This window comes from Gymnogyps californianus, chromosome 8 (assembly GCF_018139145.2).
Source record: "Gymnogyps californianus isolate 813 chromosome 8, ASM1813914v2, whole genome shotgun sequence".
NCBI lineage: Eukaryota > Metazoa > Chordata > Aves > Accipitriformes > Cathartidae > Gymnogyps > Gymnogyps californianus.
Window position 1 is genome coordinate 25407765 of NC_059478.1, and position 17862 is coordinate 25425626.

General features: G+C 51.8%; 1 protein-coding gene across 1 annotated transcript in view; it reads right to left on the bottom strand.

Moving 5' to 3' along the window:
- The window catches only part of ZSWIM5 (zinc finger SWIM-type containing 5), a 100254-nt gene that overhangs the window by 21471 nt on the left and 60921 nt on the right, over nucleotides 1–17862 (bottom strand). The window contains 1 exon segment of the mRNA XM_050900752.1: nucleotides 7417–7773. Within this exon segment, the coding sequence (XP_050756709.1) occupies nucleotides 7417–7773 (357 nt within the window).

Consider the following 17862-nt stretch of genomic DNA (forward strand, 5'->3'; position numbering starts at 1 on the left):
TTACAAAATTCCTTTAATTTCTGCTAACAGTTGCTGCCCGAGAGCGGTTCCAGCAAGCTCTGAGGCGCAGCCTGCACCATGCTGAAGGGACAGGATGCTGCTGCTGCTCCCTCTGCAGAATAATTTATAGTCGACACAACCACGTAATTGGGACAGGAGCTGAAGCAGCAGAAAGGAAATCATGGCCCCTGGATGAGCACGAGGGCTTTCGCCTACAGCCCCACGCGTGCCCTGATCCTGCTCCCCTGCCGCCGGTGGCCAAGCCCTGCTGTAAGCCATGAGGGACCACCACGCCAGGGACAGTCCATCCTGGCCATCTCAGCTTTTCTGTGCCTTTTCCTTCCCTCTCCCAACCCCGTCCTTATCTCGCAGATAAAGAGCAGACAAGCCAGTGATTATCCCCTATCAGGAACCGATGACTAATCTGTCTACCACGAGCGCTTATCCGGCCCCATCGCCGAGGTATCCCAGACACTCGCGCTCTTAATATCCTCCTCCCCACCATCCCGCCCGCCGCTCCCAGCTGCGGCTATCCAGACTGGCCGGGTCATCTCGGCTGCCTCTATAGGGTCACCTGGCTGCATCTAGAGGGACCAGGAGGGCGTGGATGCCTGGGGTGACCCATCCCACCTAAGCTCAGCTCATCCATGGTCCCTCACCGAGGGTGCTGTGACAGATAAAGGTGGAGGAGTTAGCAAGATGCAAAAAGTGGCTGCATTTTTCTGGGGTTCCTCGGGCTACCCTCGGTGCTCACTGCTCACACACAGTGTTAGCGACGGAAAGCCCAAGCAGCAAGGAAAGAAGCGTGCAGCTAAATAAAACCTCCTCCTCCCACGCAACACATTAAGCACTTCGCACGTTGGGGTTCAGGCCGCAGCCAAATTAGTAACGCGCCTCCCGCGCCTCCAAATAAAACCCAAATTTGCTTGTAAATGTATTTTGCTCTCCTATAAAAGATTCAGAGAGAGGGTTGTAATAGCAGATTTCCACATGTGCAACGCAACCCAGCAGATAACGGGCTGCCCAATTACACCGGGGAGCTGGATAAACATTTAAGAGCAAACAACAGGATTTGTGCCGGGTTTAAATATTAATGGCAGGATTTGTCCACTTCCCCTTGCCAACGTTCACACCGTGGGGGCTTCAGCAGTGGCATGCCATGACGCAGCCGATGAGTGATTCCATGTCTCGGCTCCAAAGGAGCAGGGAACGGCATGTAAAACAGCCCAGTGCCTGCGTAACACATTTCTCATATAGCAGCATTCCTGCTCCAAAGAGCCCTGTTTCAGATGTGCTGGATCTTGGTCCTGCCGGATTCAGATTTAAGGAAACACCATTGCACATCTTGAGTAAAAAGAGTGTTTCACCAGCCCATTTACACTGGCTGTAGAAACAGAGATAAAAATGCAATCCATCACACTCCAAGCAGGAACCCTCCCTCGCTGCAGGCTCAGGGTTTAACTGTTTGACAGCCAAGCAAGACTTCTCCAGGCGGACACAAAGACTGAGAAATAAGGACCGGAAAAATCTACAAATTAGAAAACAGAGCGAAGCCAGGCATGGAAAATTCAACGCCTTGCTCAGAAATTAGCTGCCCAACATGAAGAAAATGAAAGGTGCTCCTGGACTGGAAAGCAGCGGGTTTCCAGGGCTGAGGAGGCGGTGGGACCTCGTGGGTCATGCCAAGGCATCGGCACATCCTGAACCCAAGCTCCTGAATCCAAGAAGGGGAGATACATCAGCCAGGCGGCGTGGGAAGCACTCTCAGAGCATCTCACCCGAAGCAGGAGTGGCAACACAAAGAAAAAGGGATAATTATTATTTTTAACCAGTGCCTGGAGCTGATAAACTGATGGTAAAAGCAACCCAGGGATGCAGGTGGCCGCCCCGGCATCTCCCTCACGGTCGCCTCGGCTGACTGTGCCCAGCACCTGCTAGAGGCTTGGGGTCTGGCCGTGCTGGCCCCGGGGTCGGCGGTGCCGAGAAGGGCTCTGCCAGCCGGCCAAGCTGCAGCCACCCGGAGCAGGGCTGGCCATTGTGGCGGCGGTTCACAAGGGCCATCTCATGACTGCACGTGGTGGCGTTGCTGAATGCCTCTGGACTGCCTCTCTGGCGTCCAGAGAGAAAACAGACATGAAGGAACAGCTTGGGGCACGGGGTGGGGAGGACACGGACAAATAAACAAAGAGCAGAAAACCTCGGAGAGAAAATAACCAGGCACCAGAAAGGAAATGAACTCTAACAAGGGATTAAAAATAGCAGCAAAGCGAGGAGTCAAGCTCCGCCAAGGCTCCCAGTTCGTTTTCAAGGGGAGGCAGGTTGGATGGAACCTCCAGGGTGGCCTGAAGATTCACATCCATCTGACAGTGATGGGACAAGTGAAGCCAGACCGGCTCCCAGCATGGCGGCTGGGAGCTCTCCGGTCCAGCTGGTACCAGCATCGGGTCCAGCCGTCTTTGGAAGCTGCTTGTCAAACACCATGCATGTGCTCTGGGGTCATTCAGCAACCCCAGCGGCTCTGCAAGATAAGGGGGAAGAGCTGCCAGCAGAGACTTTCTCTCCAGCACTCAGGTGTGTTATTTTCCCTTAAATTCACATCAGCTCAGCAACCAGGAACACGAATCCCCTGGAGACCTGACCTTCTCCTCCTCCCCAGTGGGAAGGCAGAATTTCAAATAGATTTACCGGTGCTGCCTTCCAGATGCTGTCGTGGGATGACCTCAAAGTTAAAGACCGCCTGAGGACTCCTCAAACATTAGCCCTGGCTCAGTGCGACAGGACAAGCAGGCAGGGACTTCCTGCGTGGCCGACCTGGCAGCTGACTTGCTGTGCACAAAGAGCAAGATGGGCCAACGGGTGAAGGACAGAATTAGCCCAGGAGCTGAGGGAAGGGCTCAAGGTGGTTAAGAATACATCTGGGACAAAAGTGAAAAGATGAGGCAGAGGGCTCCTTATGGCTTTTGCATAAGCAGATCTGGTTTTCCCATGCCAAAGCCTGAGGGACCATTCCTACTAAGAGTTTTCTGAAGGTCCTCTCCTCCAAGGAAGCTCCTGAGACTCTGCAGGACCACAGAGGCCCCTTGGTGATTCACACTGACTCTCCGCTGGCTTGTCCTCGGGGGGAGCTGCCCCTGCACTGCGAGACAGTGGAGGTTTTGCGGCTTTTGCCACTTCTGGCTGAGAAGAGCATCCCAAGCCTTTCGATGGCATCAGCTGAGCACCACAGGCACTGTGTCACCCACTGGCATTTCCGTGGGGCAGACAGACTGCCCCGACCATGTCTCCTGGGCTGAGGGCAGCAGCTCTCCCTGCCATGCCCAAGCGCCGCTCAAGCAGGGTGAGTTACCGAGCTCCAAACACTGGGCCTGCCAAAACCTCCTACTCCTTACCCAAGGAAGGGGGAGACTTCACTGATGATGCATGAAGGATGCCTCTAAGCCCCAAATCTTCTGGGCCCACAGGCACTGTCAGTCCTCAGAGCTGCCTCTCCTGTCTTTAAGCTTCTAATTAAAGATTTTAATGACCACTGTCTCTGGCCCTGCAGTGGTTTCCATCAGCCTCCTCTCCTTCCTTGGCCACAGATGGCTTTTGCCCTCAGGAAGAATCCAGCATTTGCCTCCAAAGCCCAGATATCCCAATCAGGCTCACAAGATGTATCTGAGACAGCAGCTGTCCTTCTGTACACCCCACACTGATCCTGTCTTCCTCTTAAAATAAATTCAAATCATTCCCTACAAGCATGAACCAAAACACAAGAGGAGATGACTGCTGCCTCCCAGGTCTGCTGGATGGCTTGGACCCTGCGCCCTTGCTGCTGTTGGGTGTTGGATCCATGCTGTGAGAGCAGGAAACCCAGTGCTGCTGTCAGGACTCATTGGTGCTTCTGAGTTCCCCCTCCTCCACATTGCTTGCTTTTGCCCCCGAAATCTCCCTCTCTGCCTACAACTCCCATTTCAGCTCTTTTTCACAGCCTTGCCCTCTCTGATACCTCCTGGCCCTCTCAGCAATACTTTACTGCACCAAAGCAATTGCTCTCTGTTCCTCATTCACACCTCAGAACGACATATTCTTCCCATGTTTCATGGTAGGAGAGCATGGATCCCCCCCAATGGCAAAGCTGCACCTACCCCCAGCATGTCCCACCACAGCTGGTGGCCCTGAGCCACTTTCTCAGCTTGCATTTCCCTTGAGCCAGGCTGGCCCCATGGCAAACCAACACGAGCCCTGGGCTGATGCTCTCGGAAGAGCAGAGGGAGCAGGGTGCCAAAGTGGCCACCACCAGATGCTCCTCGCTCCATCGGAGGCCTGGCTGTTGGATCCAAGCTCCCCAGCCGCAGGCCCTGGCTGGCCCCAGCAGCCACCCCACCAGGAAAGGCCAAGCAGCCACGAGTCACATTTGCTGGCGCAATGACAACCTTGCAGCCTTGCTCCGTGCTGGACAGTCATGCCGCTGACTTTGTCCCCAAGCAGGAACACACTCAGGGAGGGGACACAGCAGCACTGAAACCCACCCCGGTCTCCTCACTCCAGCTGCCACTTCAGATGCTGAGCGTGGAGGTGTCAGACACGTGAGACGCTCTCGCTGTGAGCCTGCTGCCCGTTGCAGCCAGCTACGAGAGCAGAAACGTGACCCACTTAAGCAGGCAGAGGTCAAGTGGGGAGCAGAGCAGCAGGCACATCTAGGCTCTCTGCTCAGATTGAATCCTTCGACAACATGCGAGCGCCTTGGCTGCACTCCGAGACTCCATCATTACTGGACAGTTTGCATTTCCTTCTAGGAAGGCAGCCGGGAAGATCGGCATGCGGTGCACAGCCCGCGGCTACAGAATCCTGCAAGGAACAAAGCTCTGATGCCCCGAGACAAGCGCGCCAGACAATGGCCTGCAATTTTCTTTGCTTTTCAGGCTCTGCAGGGGGAGAAGGAACAGCCCTGAAAGCCTTATTTTACAAAACCGGACAACCCCCTTGCACAAGGGACATTCCCCAGCCAGCCCAGAGTGCTCCTGAGGTGCAGAATCAGCTGCTCCATCCCACGTGCTCACCATTGACATGGAAGGAGCAGCCCTTTGGGTGACTACAGGTAGGTGGGGAAGAGCCAATGCTGATCTGAAGCTCAACAGACCTCTCCTCAGAAGAAACTGGAGAAAAAAGAAAGGATTGCTGGAGAGGCTGTTCTTGCACCAAGGTGTAATAACCTCAGGTGTCCAATGCACACACTGGGTTACTGTTTGGGCTGCAGAGGCTGGCCTGCCAAAAGCCACCTTGGCCTCAACCCCAAGGTCAACGAAGGTGTGACCCCAAGGGTCTGAACTATACACAGCCAAGAAATGTGCACATAAGCCCATAAAGCTCTATGTACAGAATACCTTGGAGAATTTAAAATCCCAGGATCAGCAACCCTCTATGAATGTGTGAACCACAGCCAGGAAGGGCAAGATGGGGGAAAAATTTGGATCCCCTTCAACTGGAGCCCCCAAAATTGGTCTCACATATGCAGCCCCACATGCCTGCAGCCCTTCCTCACCCTGGGCTCGTTGCTCAAGTAGCTCTGTGACGTAGCTGCACTGCAGCTGGGCTTCACTGGCAGGACGAGGAGGGCAAAGCTTGCAACACCGTCCAGGATCGAGAGCCGAAGCCCTGGACAACATCACTCTGAACTTGAATGTGAGGTTTTTTGAGCCTTACTTTTCACAGGGTGCAACATCTATCAGTTTTAGATCATCTTAACATCATAGATCATCTTTAGATCATCTCATCATCCTAAGGCTGATCTGCATCCTCCCCCAGGATGAGACGTGGCTGTTCTCCTGCTTGCAGAGGCATTTACTCGCTTGTGACCCCGGCTAGGCAGCCACACAGGTGTCGGATAGGTGCCACCTTCTGCTGGGTAAGTCAATACGTCTCTGTTGGTTCAAAATCGCATGCTGGATTGCGTGAATTTGCACAAGTCTGAAGGGACAGAGAATTTTTGCTTTGTTTTTTAAAACCACTTGTAAAAACAAGAGGCAGATACTGAACCAGAGCCAACATCTGTATCTTTGTAAGACTCTCAATCACCAGCCTTTTGCTGACTCTAGAGCAATAAATATTCAGAGCCTTAAAAGCTTTTCTTCAGTCTGCTTAGGAGAAAGCAGCCTCAAACAATGGCCAAGAAGGGATCTTGCCCAACCTCAGCTTCAGTGGATCATCTCAGGGAGGGAACGGACCTCACCAGATTCTTGCAGTACCACAGCTCCTCATTCTTTTTTAATGCCAAAAAATGACGAAACCCCCCCAAAAGCCAGTAATTTAGAGCACAACCATACATGCAGCAGATGTGGCCCAGTGGAGGAGACAAAAGCCTCTCCCAAGGTAGGAGTAGGAACGACCAGATAGAGGGAGGGGAAAATATCTAAGATCAGAGCTGCCATCACCTCTACGGTGGAGGTGGACCCCTGGCCTCACCTCTACGTGTGGTTTCAACCAGTTCAGATCCTATTTTAGGCTGCATATGGGGCTTTTCATCTTTGGAGCACTTAACAGGCATGTGTTAATCCCCGCAACACCCTTCCATGGCAGATAAGTGTTTATTATCTCCGCTCTACAGCTGGTGGGACAGGCATGGTGGGGAGCAGCTCATTGTTGCAGACCCTGGGCAACCTCAGCTCCTGGGCTCCTTGGAAAGACACAGCGGGAGCGCCCAGCTTGGGCTGATGAAGGGAGCCTCAGGGCAACTCCCCAGGGAGCCTGGGCCACCTCCTGGGCCAGTGGGCAACTGGAGCAGGGCTGGGATGGGCACCATCCCCCAGCTGGAGCTTTCCAGGGAAGGAAGTCAAAAACATCTTCCAAACACAAAGCTGCAGACACATCTCCGCTGCCTTTGTGCAGTAGGTCAGGACAGTGGCACTCATTTATTATGGGCAAATTAACACCCATGGAGATTAAAGCTTTATCTCCGGCCGGCTCAGCCGCATCTGACTTAGCAACGTGCAGGGCTGGGCTGACACTGTGTCCCCGCACGCTGGAGGAGCCACGTCCCCGCTGCACCTCCCGCTCCTCAGGTCCCAGCACCACGTCCTTCTGTGCTGGGGACTAAACGTGCTCCCTTCCTCCACCCTTGGCTTCTCCACCCTACTCTGAGCTGTGCCTTGTGCACTGCCAGCTTGTCTGCTCTGCCTTTTCTTGCCTGTTGAAGCCAGTGTTTGACAGATAAACACATAAAGAAGAACAGAGGGCAGAACAGGGATGCGTGGCCAACACTGATGTGGGTCCCAACACCCATGCGTTCACGTCAGTTTGACACTGCCACCTCTCTCTGTGCAGCGACAGACAAACACAGCAAAACAAAGGTCACCACCGTCAGTATGAAACCACCACCCCAGCCCCAAACGCAGAGTGAATCAGTGCTGAGCCACCCAGGGAGGAGGGAGGAATTACCGTGCACTTGGTTGATCTCTGAGTTGGACGACAGGATCTCATCAGCCAACTTCTGGGCGGTGGGCAGCACCTCGGTGTGGTGTGCTGTGATCAAATACTGAACAAACTTCTGGAGCTGGTCCCTGTTCATCTGGAAAAGGGTCTCTGAGATGGGAAGACGGAGTTTGACCTGGTCCGGCTTGCGGATCCTGTACAGTGAAAGCGCCACGACGTGGGCGCAGTAAAAAATGTCCTTGTTCCCACAGCCGCATGTCACTGAGGTGATTTTGCAGCGGTCAAAGCTGATGGCCACCTTGTAGGTCATCTCTGGTTCTGTCGCAGTCGCTGGCTCCGTTACCGTCCCGCTGAGGTGGAACCCTGGAGAGGGACGGAGAAGAGGCAAAGGCCACGTTAGCTTCCCTCTGACCACGACCACCCATGCAAACTCTGGAAGGAGGACAAGGCCGGCCAAGGCTGCTCATGCATCGCTATGTCAAGGAGCGCACCAGCCAACGCACGCCATCCTGGTGGCTTACACCCAGCAACACCCAGCCCATGTACCAACACACTTCTGCACCAACACACACATGCAGCCAGACTCATTGGCGGGTTTATTTAACAGCCAAACCCTCAGGGGAAGAGCAAAGCTGCTCGGTTCCCATTTGTTTAAGAGTCTTTCAGACTGTTTCTCTCCTGGGAGTCATCTTCATCCACACCTCCCTCTCGCTGAATTTGCAACTCACGTGAGCGAGGGCTGGCAGAAAAAGGCCAGGGTTTCTTTTCTTTGATGAGGCAGACAAAAAAACCCACAAATTAAATGCAACACAACTCCAACTTCAGTCCCTCAACCAGGTAGAGCGCTCCAGGGCATGGCCACAGCTCTGAGCTCTTCCACGCAGCGGGAACAAGGAGCAGAGACAGGAGCAATGTACAGCCCAAACCGTGTGCTGGGGGGAAACTGTTTATTCCTTGAGCTCCACAATATTTGCTGCTCCCCTGCGAGCTCTTGAGCTTTCCCCAAAATACTGCTGCCAGGCAGCCAGCCGCTCATCAGCGCGATCCGTGCGTCGGGCTGCAGGGACAGCCCAAATCGCTCACACAAACGTTACGGTGCTCCCGACAGCCCCCACCATGCCGCGAGGGGCTGCAGTGCCTTCGGCCACAAACCATGAAAAAAAGTCACAAGTCCCAAACGTGGGTGGGGAGCGAGGAACAGGCTCAGAAGGTCCTCTGGGTCCAAGGAAGGTGGATGCACCAAGCAAGCGAGGGATAAAGTCAGTCAGAAAAGACTGGATGCCCATCAACCTCAATCTGAAAGCCCAGGAAGCCCTTTCCAGGAGCCGGCTGCCGAGGAGGTCCAACACCAACACTTTGCACTTGCCCAGCCACCTGGAAAAGGGACACCTTTGTTTCCCCCATTCATCTGCCTTGTTCCTCCAAGGAGAACAAGGCTGCACCAGGAGGTTAATTAACATGGCTGAGGCCACCCGGTGCCCCCATGTCAGAGGCTGGCATGGTACCCAGGCCCCAGCACCCTGCCCCACCCCTCTGAGCCCTCCTCCCCAAAGAGGATGCTCACTTTTCTCCGTGCCACTGCAACCTTATTAAGCCTGTGTTTGTACAGAGGTCCCTGCAGAGCCTGCCATCCCCCCGGAGAAGGCGGCAGACAGCTGAGAGCCCTACAATTAGCGACAGAAAAGGAGAAGGGGTGGGGGGGTGAAGATTAAAATACATTAACTGCATCAAACCCTTGTGCGTTTGCCAGCTCTCACAAAGGCTTTCCGAGACAAATTCTACCAGAGGTTTTTAATAAATGGCATCAAAACCAGCTATTCACTGCCAGTCTCTTTAAAGCCACGCCAAAAACCACATTCAAATCTGATTACGCGTCAAGGAGGTCTGCTTTTACTTTAGCGCAGGGGGACGGGGGCGGGAAGCAGACCTGTTCTGCTGCCATCACCCGAAACCCACCCCACGTGGCCAGGGGAGCAGGAGGGGAGGGACAGACAACCCCGCACTACCCTCTTGCTCGTACACTGCCGGGAGTGGAAGCGCAGCTGCGGAGGTGCGGGAGCAGCGTGGCCAGGGGCTGACAAGTCCCCCCGCTCCTCACAAGTTCATCCCCCAGCAGCCAAACTATATAAATCCCGAGGATAAACTCCAAAGTGTTTATGTTTTACCACTTCTCTGGTCTGCGATGCTTGGCAGGCAGCTCCGACTCACTGCCAGTTTCTCCCTAGTTTACTTTTTGAAAAAGTTAAAAGGATTGGAAACCACATTCCTGAGCAAGAATGTATGTATATACATGTATGTACACCCGTAGGCACATACGCATATATACATAAAACCCTCTAAGACAAATTAGTAGCCATAAACACTGCCTTGAAACGCTTACTTAAGCAGGATCATGGGCCAGACCCTACTCGGGGCTAACTGGTGTAAGGCTGAAGGAACTCATTTAACCAAACGACCTGTTTCGGACAGGTGTAAGTCTGAAAATACATCAACCGTGGTCTGAATCCAGCCCCCCAAGAGAGGAAATTTGTCCTGACACTTCCCAGGCTGCTCTCAGGCATCCTAAAAGCTGCGCTCCCCCATCTGCTGCGAGAGCCGGTCCTCATAACTCGTAGCCGGGGTCTGCACATCGAACAGGACCATTCAGCGCATTGGCAACTGCCAAGTTCATCTGGCACTCAAGCCCTAAGTCAAGTGTTGGTTTAGATTTTAGCTGTGGTGGCAGCAGGTCTATTTAAGATAAACTAGGAACTCTGTACAAAACATTTATCAAAGGCTTAGTCAGAAATTAAACATGGTGAGAGGGGGAGAGAGAGGAGCTGGCGGGAACAGATGCATTATTTGGAAATATTTACATTATGCAGCTACCATGCTGCGCCCTGCTCTGCGGCCAGGTCTACACCCTAGCACCCATGGATGCTGAGCACGCCAGCTCAGCAGTGATGGCTATCACTGTCCCAGAGAAGAGTGGTGGTTAAAAGATATGTTATGGTGTGGTTACTCCATCATCCATGGATCCACACAGAACTCTGATGCTACAGTCACCAAGAGGCTACAGGTCACCCTGGAGAAGGAAAGCTGTCACCATACCCTCCTCTCCATTCATCTCACATCCTAGAAGCACATGGGGCAGGCGATACTGGCACTCCAGCAGAGAGAAACACAGCCCTGGCCACAGACACCGGGTCTGGATAGCGCTGAGAGCAAAAACATACTCTCCTCCACGTCCCCCCTGCACGTTTCAATTTAAGATGTTCCTACAGCCAAGTGCTTATCTAGGACTTCATCTTCTGTTCCTTAACACAAGCTAACTTGGTGTTTGATTTGCTGCCAGCAAAGTGACAGTGCCAGGGCTTGAAAACCATGGAAAAGAAATAATTAAATACCATCTTTGTAACTACAGACTCATTACGCCCCATTGGAGCCTAGCTTTATCCCAAGAACAACGTTGCCTCCTCCCTGCCCCAGAACAGCCTTCCCTACTTTTACCACAGATGCTTCCCAGTGGACGTCTCTGATCCAGGTTGCAAAAGGAGCTGACTGTTCATACCTGCCCCAGAAAGAGCACAGAAAGGTGCCACAAATGTTCACAGGCACACAGGGCACGACAAGCACACCTCCTTCCTAATCCCACTTACCCATCAAACGGGGACAAAACACTAGAGCAAGGACCTTGCGTTAGTGCCACAGGACATTGTGCCTCTGATTTAAATTAAAACAGACCCTAGAAATGTCTTCTGGGAGTTCGTGAGCTCCACGCTGCTGGCACTTCCAAACTCATCAGCTGGGCAACACTTTTGTCTTTGGAGCTGACAAACCCCGCAGGCTGGCAGGAGCACGGATCCACAAAACATCCCTGGGCTCTGAAACAGCTACAAAGGTTCAAGCCTTTAGCAGAAGCTCCAGTGCAGGAGACTTTGCTATTAAGACAAGACCATTAAGGCCTCAACAGAACTATCTTTAACCAAGATGGAGAATTCTTTGATCTCTAAACTTATTCAACCAAAAGGAGCTTTGCAAACTCTTCCAGTTTGTAAGAGCAGCCAAAGTCTTTCAGCTGGGCATTTTTAACCCAGATGTCCACAAGCCACTCGTCAGGAGAAACTACTAGCCTGTCCTGCAGCTCCAACCCATCACCAGGCTGGCTGTGGAGACCTCTAGTCTTGGGTCCTCCAGCAAACCACTGAAGGTAAAGCCAACGTTCAAGCTGGTTACATCGAAATACCTGAAGTTCAGAGATCGGCAGACCACAAGTGGAAATTCAAACCCCAGAAACAAGCAAAACCCAGGCGTAACCCCTTCCCTTCTCATAACTGTGTCATCAAGAGCCCTCCAACACCCACAAGGAGGAGGAGGGAGAGGAGGACTCCGCAGCTACAACGCTAGCTGGGAACTCGAGAGCTCAGCTCTGCTCCCTCTGGCAGTTGCTGCTCACAGCCATCCCCCAGATTTCACACCGCAGCCCAGGCAGAAGTCACAGTTGTCATTCGCAAAGTTGTGCCATTTGGAAAAACTACCTCGCTCTTCCCAGGCGTGGCACTCGCTTGCCTTTCACAGAGTATTAGCGCAATCCTGCCGGGGAGGAAGCCTTCATGCAAGAGCAGCCATCGCTAGGACCCTGGACCAGCAGAGACTGAGCTTGCTGCACTGCCATTGCTGCGTAAGAGGATGGGACCAGTAATGCATGGGTAACACGGGAAGCATTTATTCACGTCACTGTGGCTCCTCTGCAGGCTCTTCTCAGTCTTTGTGGAAACCTCAAAGCAGGGCAAGGAACAGCTCTGCAGAGGGAGATGTGCAACCACATCCACCCCACTGAGCAAGGACCACTGGTGGGATGCAGCCGGACACTGCACATAAAGAACTCACCCCCACATCTGGCTGTCAAAACCTCAAGTGACCTCCTAGTAACTGAGGCTGATATTTTGAGCAGCCTCCATTAGGAGCAACGTGATGGAAAGTCCATCCACACAGCTTCCTGAAGGCACCGGCTGCATCCCCTTGCATCCTGGCCAGAGAGGGACGGCTGTGGCAGACAGCAGCTTAGCTCCTCACTCCTCTTGTGCCCGGTGCTCAGCTCCCAGGGCCCCACCTCTAGTCAGACTAACCCCATTTCAAGTCTGCGTTTGGGCAGCTCTGCCTTCAGGCAGGCAGGAGCTCTGCAAAACCGAACACGAACACATACACGGATATTTATGGGGCTCAGCAGACATAGACAAAGTAAACTGAAATTCTCAGTGCAAGTCATATACACTAGGTTAACATGACCCAAATATTTTTTTTTAAATTTCCAAACCACAGCGGAAAGGTATTTTAAACTAAAGCGATTCCAAGCTCTTCAGCGATTAAACGGACTGCAGCCCCAGCTCCTAGTGGAAAAACCATTTGTTTTTCCACTGTGTGAAAGCCATAACTAGCAATGAATAATAATTGCTGCACCAAGTGTTATTTATAAGCCATTCTGAGTCACATTTCCGTGCCTCGAAACAGCAGCTTTCTAAACGTGAACTTAAAATCGGTCAATATTTGTAATGTAGACAACACCCGTGGGAGGAAGGTGTCGGTGTGCTCACACGTTGGGAAGCGGAGGTTAGTAAAATCTCCCAAAGCTTTCCAGCTTCTAGATCAATTCCTCCAGCCGGCTGATGCTGACAATTGCTCAGTCCCTGACCTTGCAGTTGGAAAGGAGATGGGCTCATGAACTCATTTGCACATGACAATGCTCCAGCAAAGTGAATCATCTGCCTCCGATAGTAACGGAGAGTACTGCGCGCCCCAGCCCTCCCGGGCTCCATTCAACCAGCACGGGGCTGGCCTTTTGTGCTGCCAGTGCAAGAAAGACTCCGCTGAAGATGTGTGCAATTAAACCCACTTTTCTTGTTGCTCTTTTGATTCAGTGCGGCTCAATGAGAGGCACCCTAGGCAGGTGTTGTCACACACAGATAAAATGTGCCTTTTCAGAGTGCTGGCAGACAAAAAGGAAGAGGGTAAGGCTGAATCAATTGCCATTTCTCCCTTGCAAAATAGGGAATCCAGGCTTCCAGCGAGTCAATGAGCAGAGCTGGTACGAGTTTACATCCTCCCTCCTCCCCAAAGCGATTTCTTTTTGTGATCGCAGGCAAAGGTGTTGCCGTCGAGCAAGACCTTGGCAGGGATGAAGGAGGCAGGCGATGGCTGGCCGGGAGGATGCTGCCCCAGCAGAACGCAGCTGTGCTTCTGCTGTATGTTTTCCCCTCGCAGTCCTCCTCCCGGCTCCCCATCATGCTCCTGTCCTTGCCCGGTCATTACCACCCTGGAAAAGCACCTCTGGCCTTTGCAGAGCTAACGAAGACCATTAAAAGCCCCCAGTAAGGCGCTGTGCCCGTGGCTGAGCTGACGCCGGGGGAGCCGTAACAAAGGGATACGGCCAAGTTGAAGAGGATGCACCATGCCTGCAAGTGTCCCCACACGCACGTACGGCCTCAGACACCAACTACCACAGGTTGAGGAGAAATACTGTGTCTCCAGGTAGGCCAGGGACGAAGCACGAGCTGCAGCTGTAAACAGAGGAGATGCAAGTGGGGCTGTTTGTGCTGGAGGGAGCCGTAAGCTCCTCTGAGCAGCTGAGTAAGCTGGAGGGACACGCTCTCTGCCATCTGCTCTGATCCCACAACACCTCCTGCAAATGAAGAGTCAATCCGCTGGTTTCTATCCCTGTTAACCTCTAATCAGCCAAAAGGACTGGCCTCTGCCTTGCTCTTTATCTGAGCCAGCTAATGCGTGAAGCGCACCACGCTTCCCATCTGCTCCAGCATTACTAGAGTTAAAGGACAAAGCAGTTTCCCTGTCCCGAGCATTCACTTACACAGATGCCCTTGTATTAACTCAATTTCCCAGTGATTTCCATTATTACCCTTACGAGATTTCTGGTGTTTGTTTATCTAGGAGCCTGAAATGGAGTTTTTTTTCCTCCCCCTACCCAGCTCAGGGGGTGGCTGGACCAAGGCCGTGCTCCAGCCGACTGGTCCCAATCTGTGACATTCCCCAAAAATATTCAGAACTGTTCTCCCATTTTCTCCCCAGCCTGGAGTGCTCTTTGTTGCCCATCCAAACCTGAAGACCTAGGTCTTTTGGGTCTTTGTTGCCAGCCCCAAAGCCAAGACCACCCCTTCCAGCATCACCTTCCACATCCTTCCGCCACCAGCCAGCAAATGGGTTTTTAATCTACCCAGATGCTCAACCCTTGCTCTGAAGACATACGGTTTGGGGGAAGAATGAAAAAATACAACCAGTTTTAAAGCTCGGACTGATTTCCTCTGCTAAGGTGCAGCCCTGCAAGCTGAATTCCTCTGCTAGCAGTTCAGATCTAACACAAACCAACCCGAATGCCACTTTTGCAGCAGCATAAGCAATATAAAGGGCTTGAAGAGAGGATGAGTTCACCGCATCTTTGCTAACATGTGCTGCCCATGTAATAACTGGTGGCAAAATGCTGCCAAGTCTCTGCTCTTTACTGCTACAGTATATCTTATGGTAAGCTTGAATATAAAGAGCTTTCTTAAAACCATGAGAAATTAGAAAGATGAGGATGTGCAGTACATTTTTTGGTACAAGTGGTGAACGCACCATCTCTACATCAAGGGAGAAAAAGCAACACATCTCTGTGACCATCCCAAAAGCACGCCTCTCCTCTCTGCGTTCATGAGCGGCTGTATCTGAACAAGGAGCAACACAGTTCCTTATTATAGCTCAGGTGTTTTCTCAACAGATGCAGGGTTGTTTTCAAGCATGAAAGAAAATATCTATGGGGAGGAAATTCACTTTTGCTGGAGTTTCCGGGCTCGTGCGTCCCATCAGTTGAGGCTGCCACAGAGCAGACCCAGCCTCATGCTGTCACCACCTTGGCTGCCTCACGGAAACCGATGGGATATGCCAGAACTCACACACAAGGCTGAGCTGGGGTCATCTCCCGACTTCAATGGAGCCACCCAGATTTCCAACAGCTGAGAAGCTGGCTTCTAGTACATAAAAGGGTTTTCATTAGGAAATGCCTCTTATCCCTCCATGCAAGTGTCACCACGATGGGATCACTGATCTTCGCCGCAGTCAAAAGCGAGCGGAGCAGCGCTATTCTCTCTGTCGTCTTTTTTATGTGGTGATTCACATAACTCTTAGCCCCACAAAAACATAATCCCGACCCCTAAAAATGAAGTGCCTCCCACGCCAGAGCCCTTAACCCACTGCTCCTGGCTTAAGGGCTCATCCCTGGGTACCCTCTGGTTGGGGAAGAAGTTGCTCCAGAGCCATGGACATCCTTTTCTCTCTACGCATCTGCTCACCTCGCTGACCTGCTTTTCTGAGATGTGGCCTCCCTCCCGCTTTGACAGCTTTTCCAGGTCTTAGCCTCAGGATGAGGAGCAGCTTTGGATTTTGTCTCCAAATACGCAAAAATAAAATTGCATTCAATGCATATTTTGCAACTTAAAGCTGCCTCCGGAGCAGGGCACCTCCAAACCAAAACCCAAACTCAATCCACCAATATGGAAAATCAAAAGCAAAACCAAGCCTGAGAGCCTCCTGACTTGTTTTCTTCCCACATTTTGGTTTTGCACGGGGCAGGACTGGCAGCCAGCTTAACAAGGACCAGGATCAAACCAGGGCATCGCGTAGCAATGGAGGGAAGCAGGACACCACCCCAATCCTCCCTGAGACAGACCTTAAAATAGCAGCTCTACAATTTATAGGGAAGTTATTAGTTATAATTTTCCTGGCCCTCAGAAGCCTTCCAAGGGAATGAGGCAGCCTAGATTCAGTACGAAAATCTGCTCCAAATTCTTCCCAAAAAAGACATTTTTTCCACTAAGAATAGCTCTTTTTTTTTAAAGGGAGGATAAAGTCTGACTTTCTAAGTTATTGGCAATGTTGTTGAACGAACATTATATTTACAAAGCGTTTCAATAGCATTTGTGGTAATGGCCTCAGCAACAGATTTGCTGAAAAGGTCAATTAACTTCCTTCCAAAAACCTCACTTTTAAGCACAGAAAAGGGCTCTGCATTGAAACTGCTCCCCCAAAGTGGAAAAATCTTTGAGATTACATTCTTTTGCCATTTCTGCTCTCCATCCCCCATTCAGGAGTTGGGCACAGACCCCAAGAGCAGGCACCAGGACGACCCCCCTCTCCTGCCAACTTTTACAGCCCCCATTTATAATAAACCCATCTCTCTCTTTTTTTTTTTTTTTTTGCTATTGAATTTCACTAAGGAGACCACAGCCAAACATTTATTATATTGTAGAAATATTATTATACTTAAACGGCTTAGCTCACTTCAGTAGCTTCACAAAAACTTAGTGGTTTCCTTCCCGCCTGACCCTCAAACCAATAAAGCTTAAATTTTGGAGCTTATTAGGGCTGCTCCATATAGGGAAATTAACTACTCATTGCAGAATAAATTATTCAGCAATTGCTATTCCAGATCAGCCTCCTCTGTGGACACTTTATTCCAGAATCATTTTGGGAAACTTTGTAAGTGTATTAATTATTCCTGAAAGAAGGGACTTTAATTTCAGGAGAGGGAGTCATTCAACTAACTGCTGCACACCAGCGGCTGGGCTGGTCACCAGCCCTTGGTGACAACCCTGACCAAAGCAATCCCAGAAGAGGAGGTGAGGGGTGGTGTCAAGCTTGGGAAGGTTGATGCTGAATTTCAATGTCCAGCAAAAATTAAGGTGAAGGAAAGGCACACACCTTGATTTCGTGTGGAAAAAACATTTTTCCAGCTTGCTTTCAACTCATAAGCTGCAAAGTGACAGGAACCGTCTAGTGAGAGCTTGGAGGACTTTGCACCATGAGGTGTAACATCTGCCCCACAGTGCTGGGGAAAGCAAAGGATTCCTGTCCCTGGGATCTCTGCACAGAGCCAGAAAAGGGTAGGCTACACGGGGACCTCCAGCAGGACCACACTTTGGAGGGGGGAACACTTGCTGTCACGTTGTGCTTCCCACATCTCCATCTTGGCTCTGCGCTCTTCCCGCAAGAGTCCTGCCCGCACATCGGGGTCCCCCATCCCCTGTCGGTCCCTCACAGGAGGGATGCCAGCACTTACGCGCATCCCTGGGGAGTCGCAAGGCTTTCATCGTGAAGTGTGTTGAGGGTATCTGAGAAGCACCAATTCTGACAGTGGAGAGACCTGCAGACCATCCAAGTGTGCTGTGGCAGCTCCCAAGTGCAACTCAACCTGCTCGTGGTTGAGTTTTCCACCTCTTCCACAAGGATCAAGTTTTTGTTGGTTATCCTCCAGTCCTACCAAACTATACGTCACACCCAAAATTAGTCAGACAACTACAGAGTCAGCTCCACGGAGCCCAGAGGCTGTGCCAGAGCAGCCAGACTCCTTGCCATCTCCTGGGCATGGCCATTTCCCCAAGCCTCACTCATGGTATCACAAAAGGGACCTCTGATACACTGTCCAAC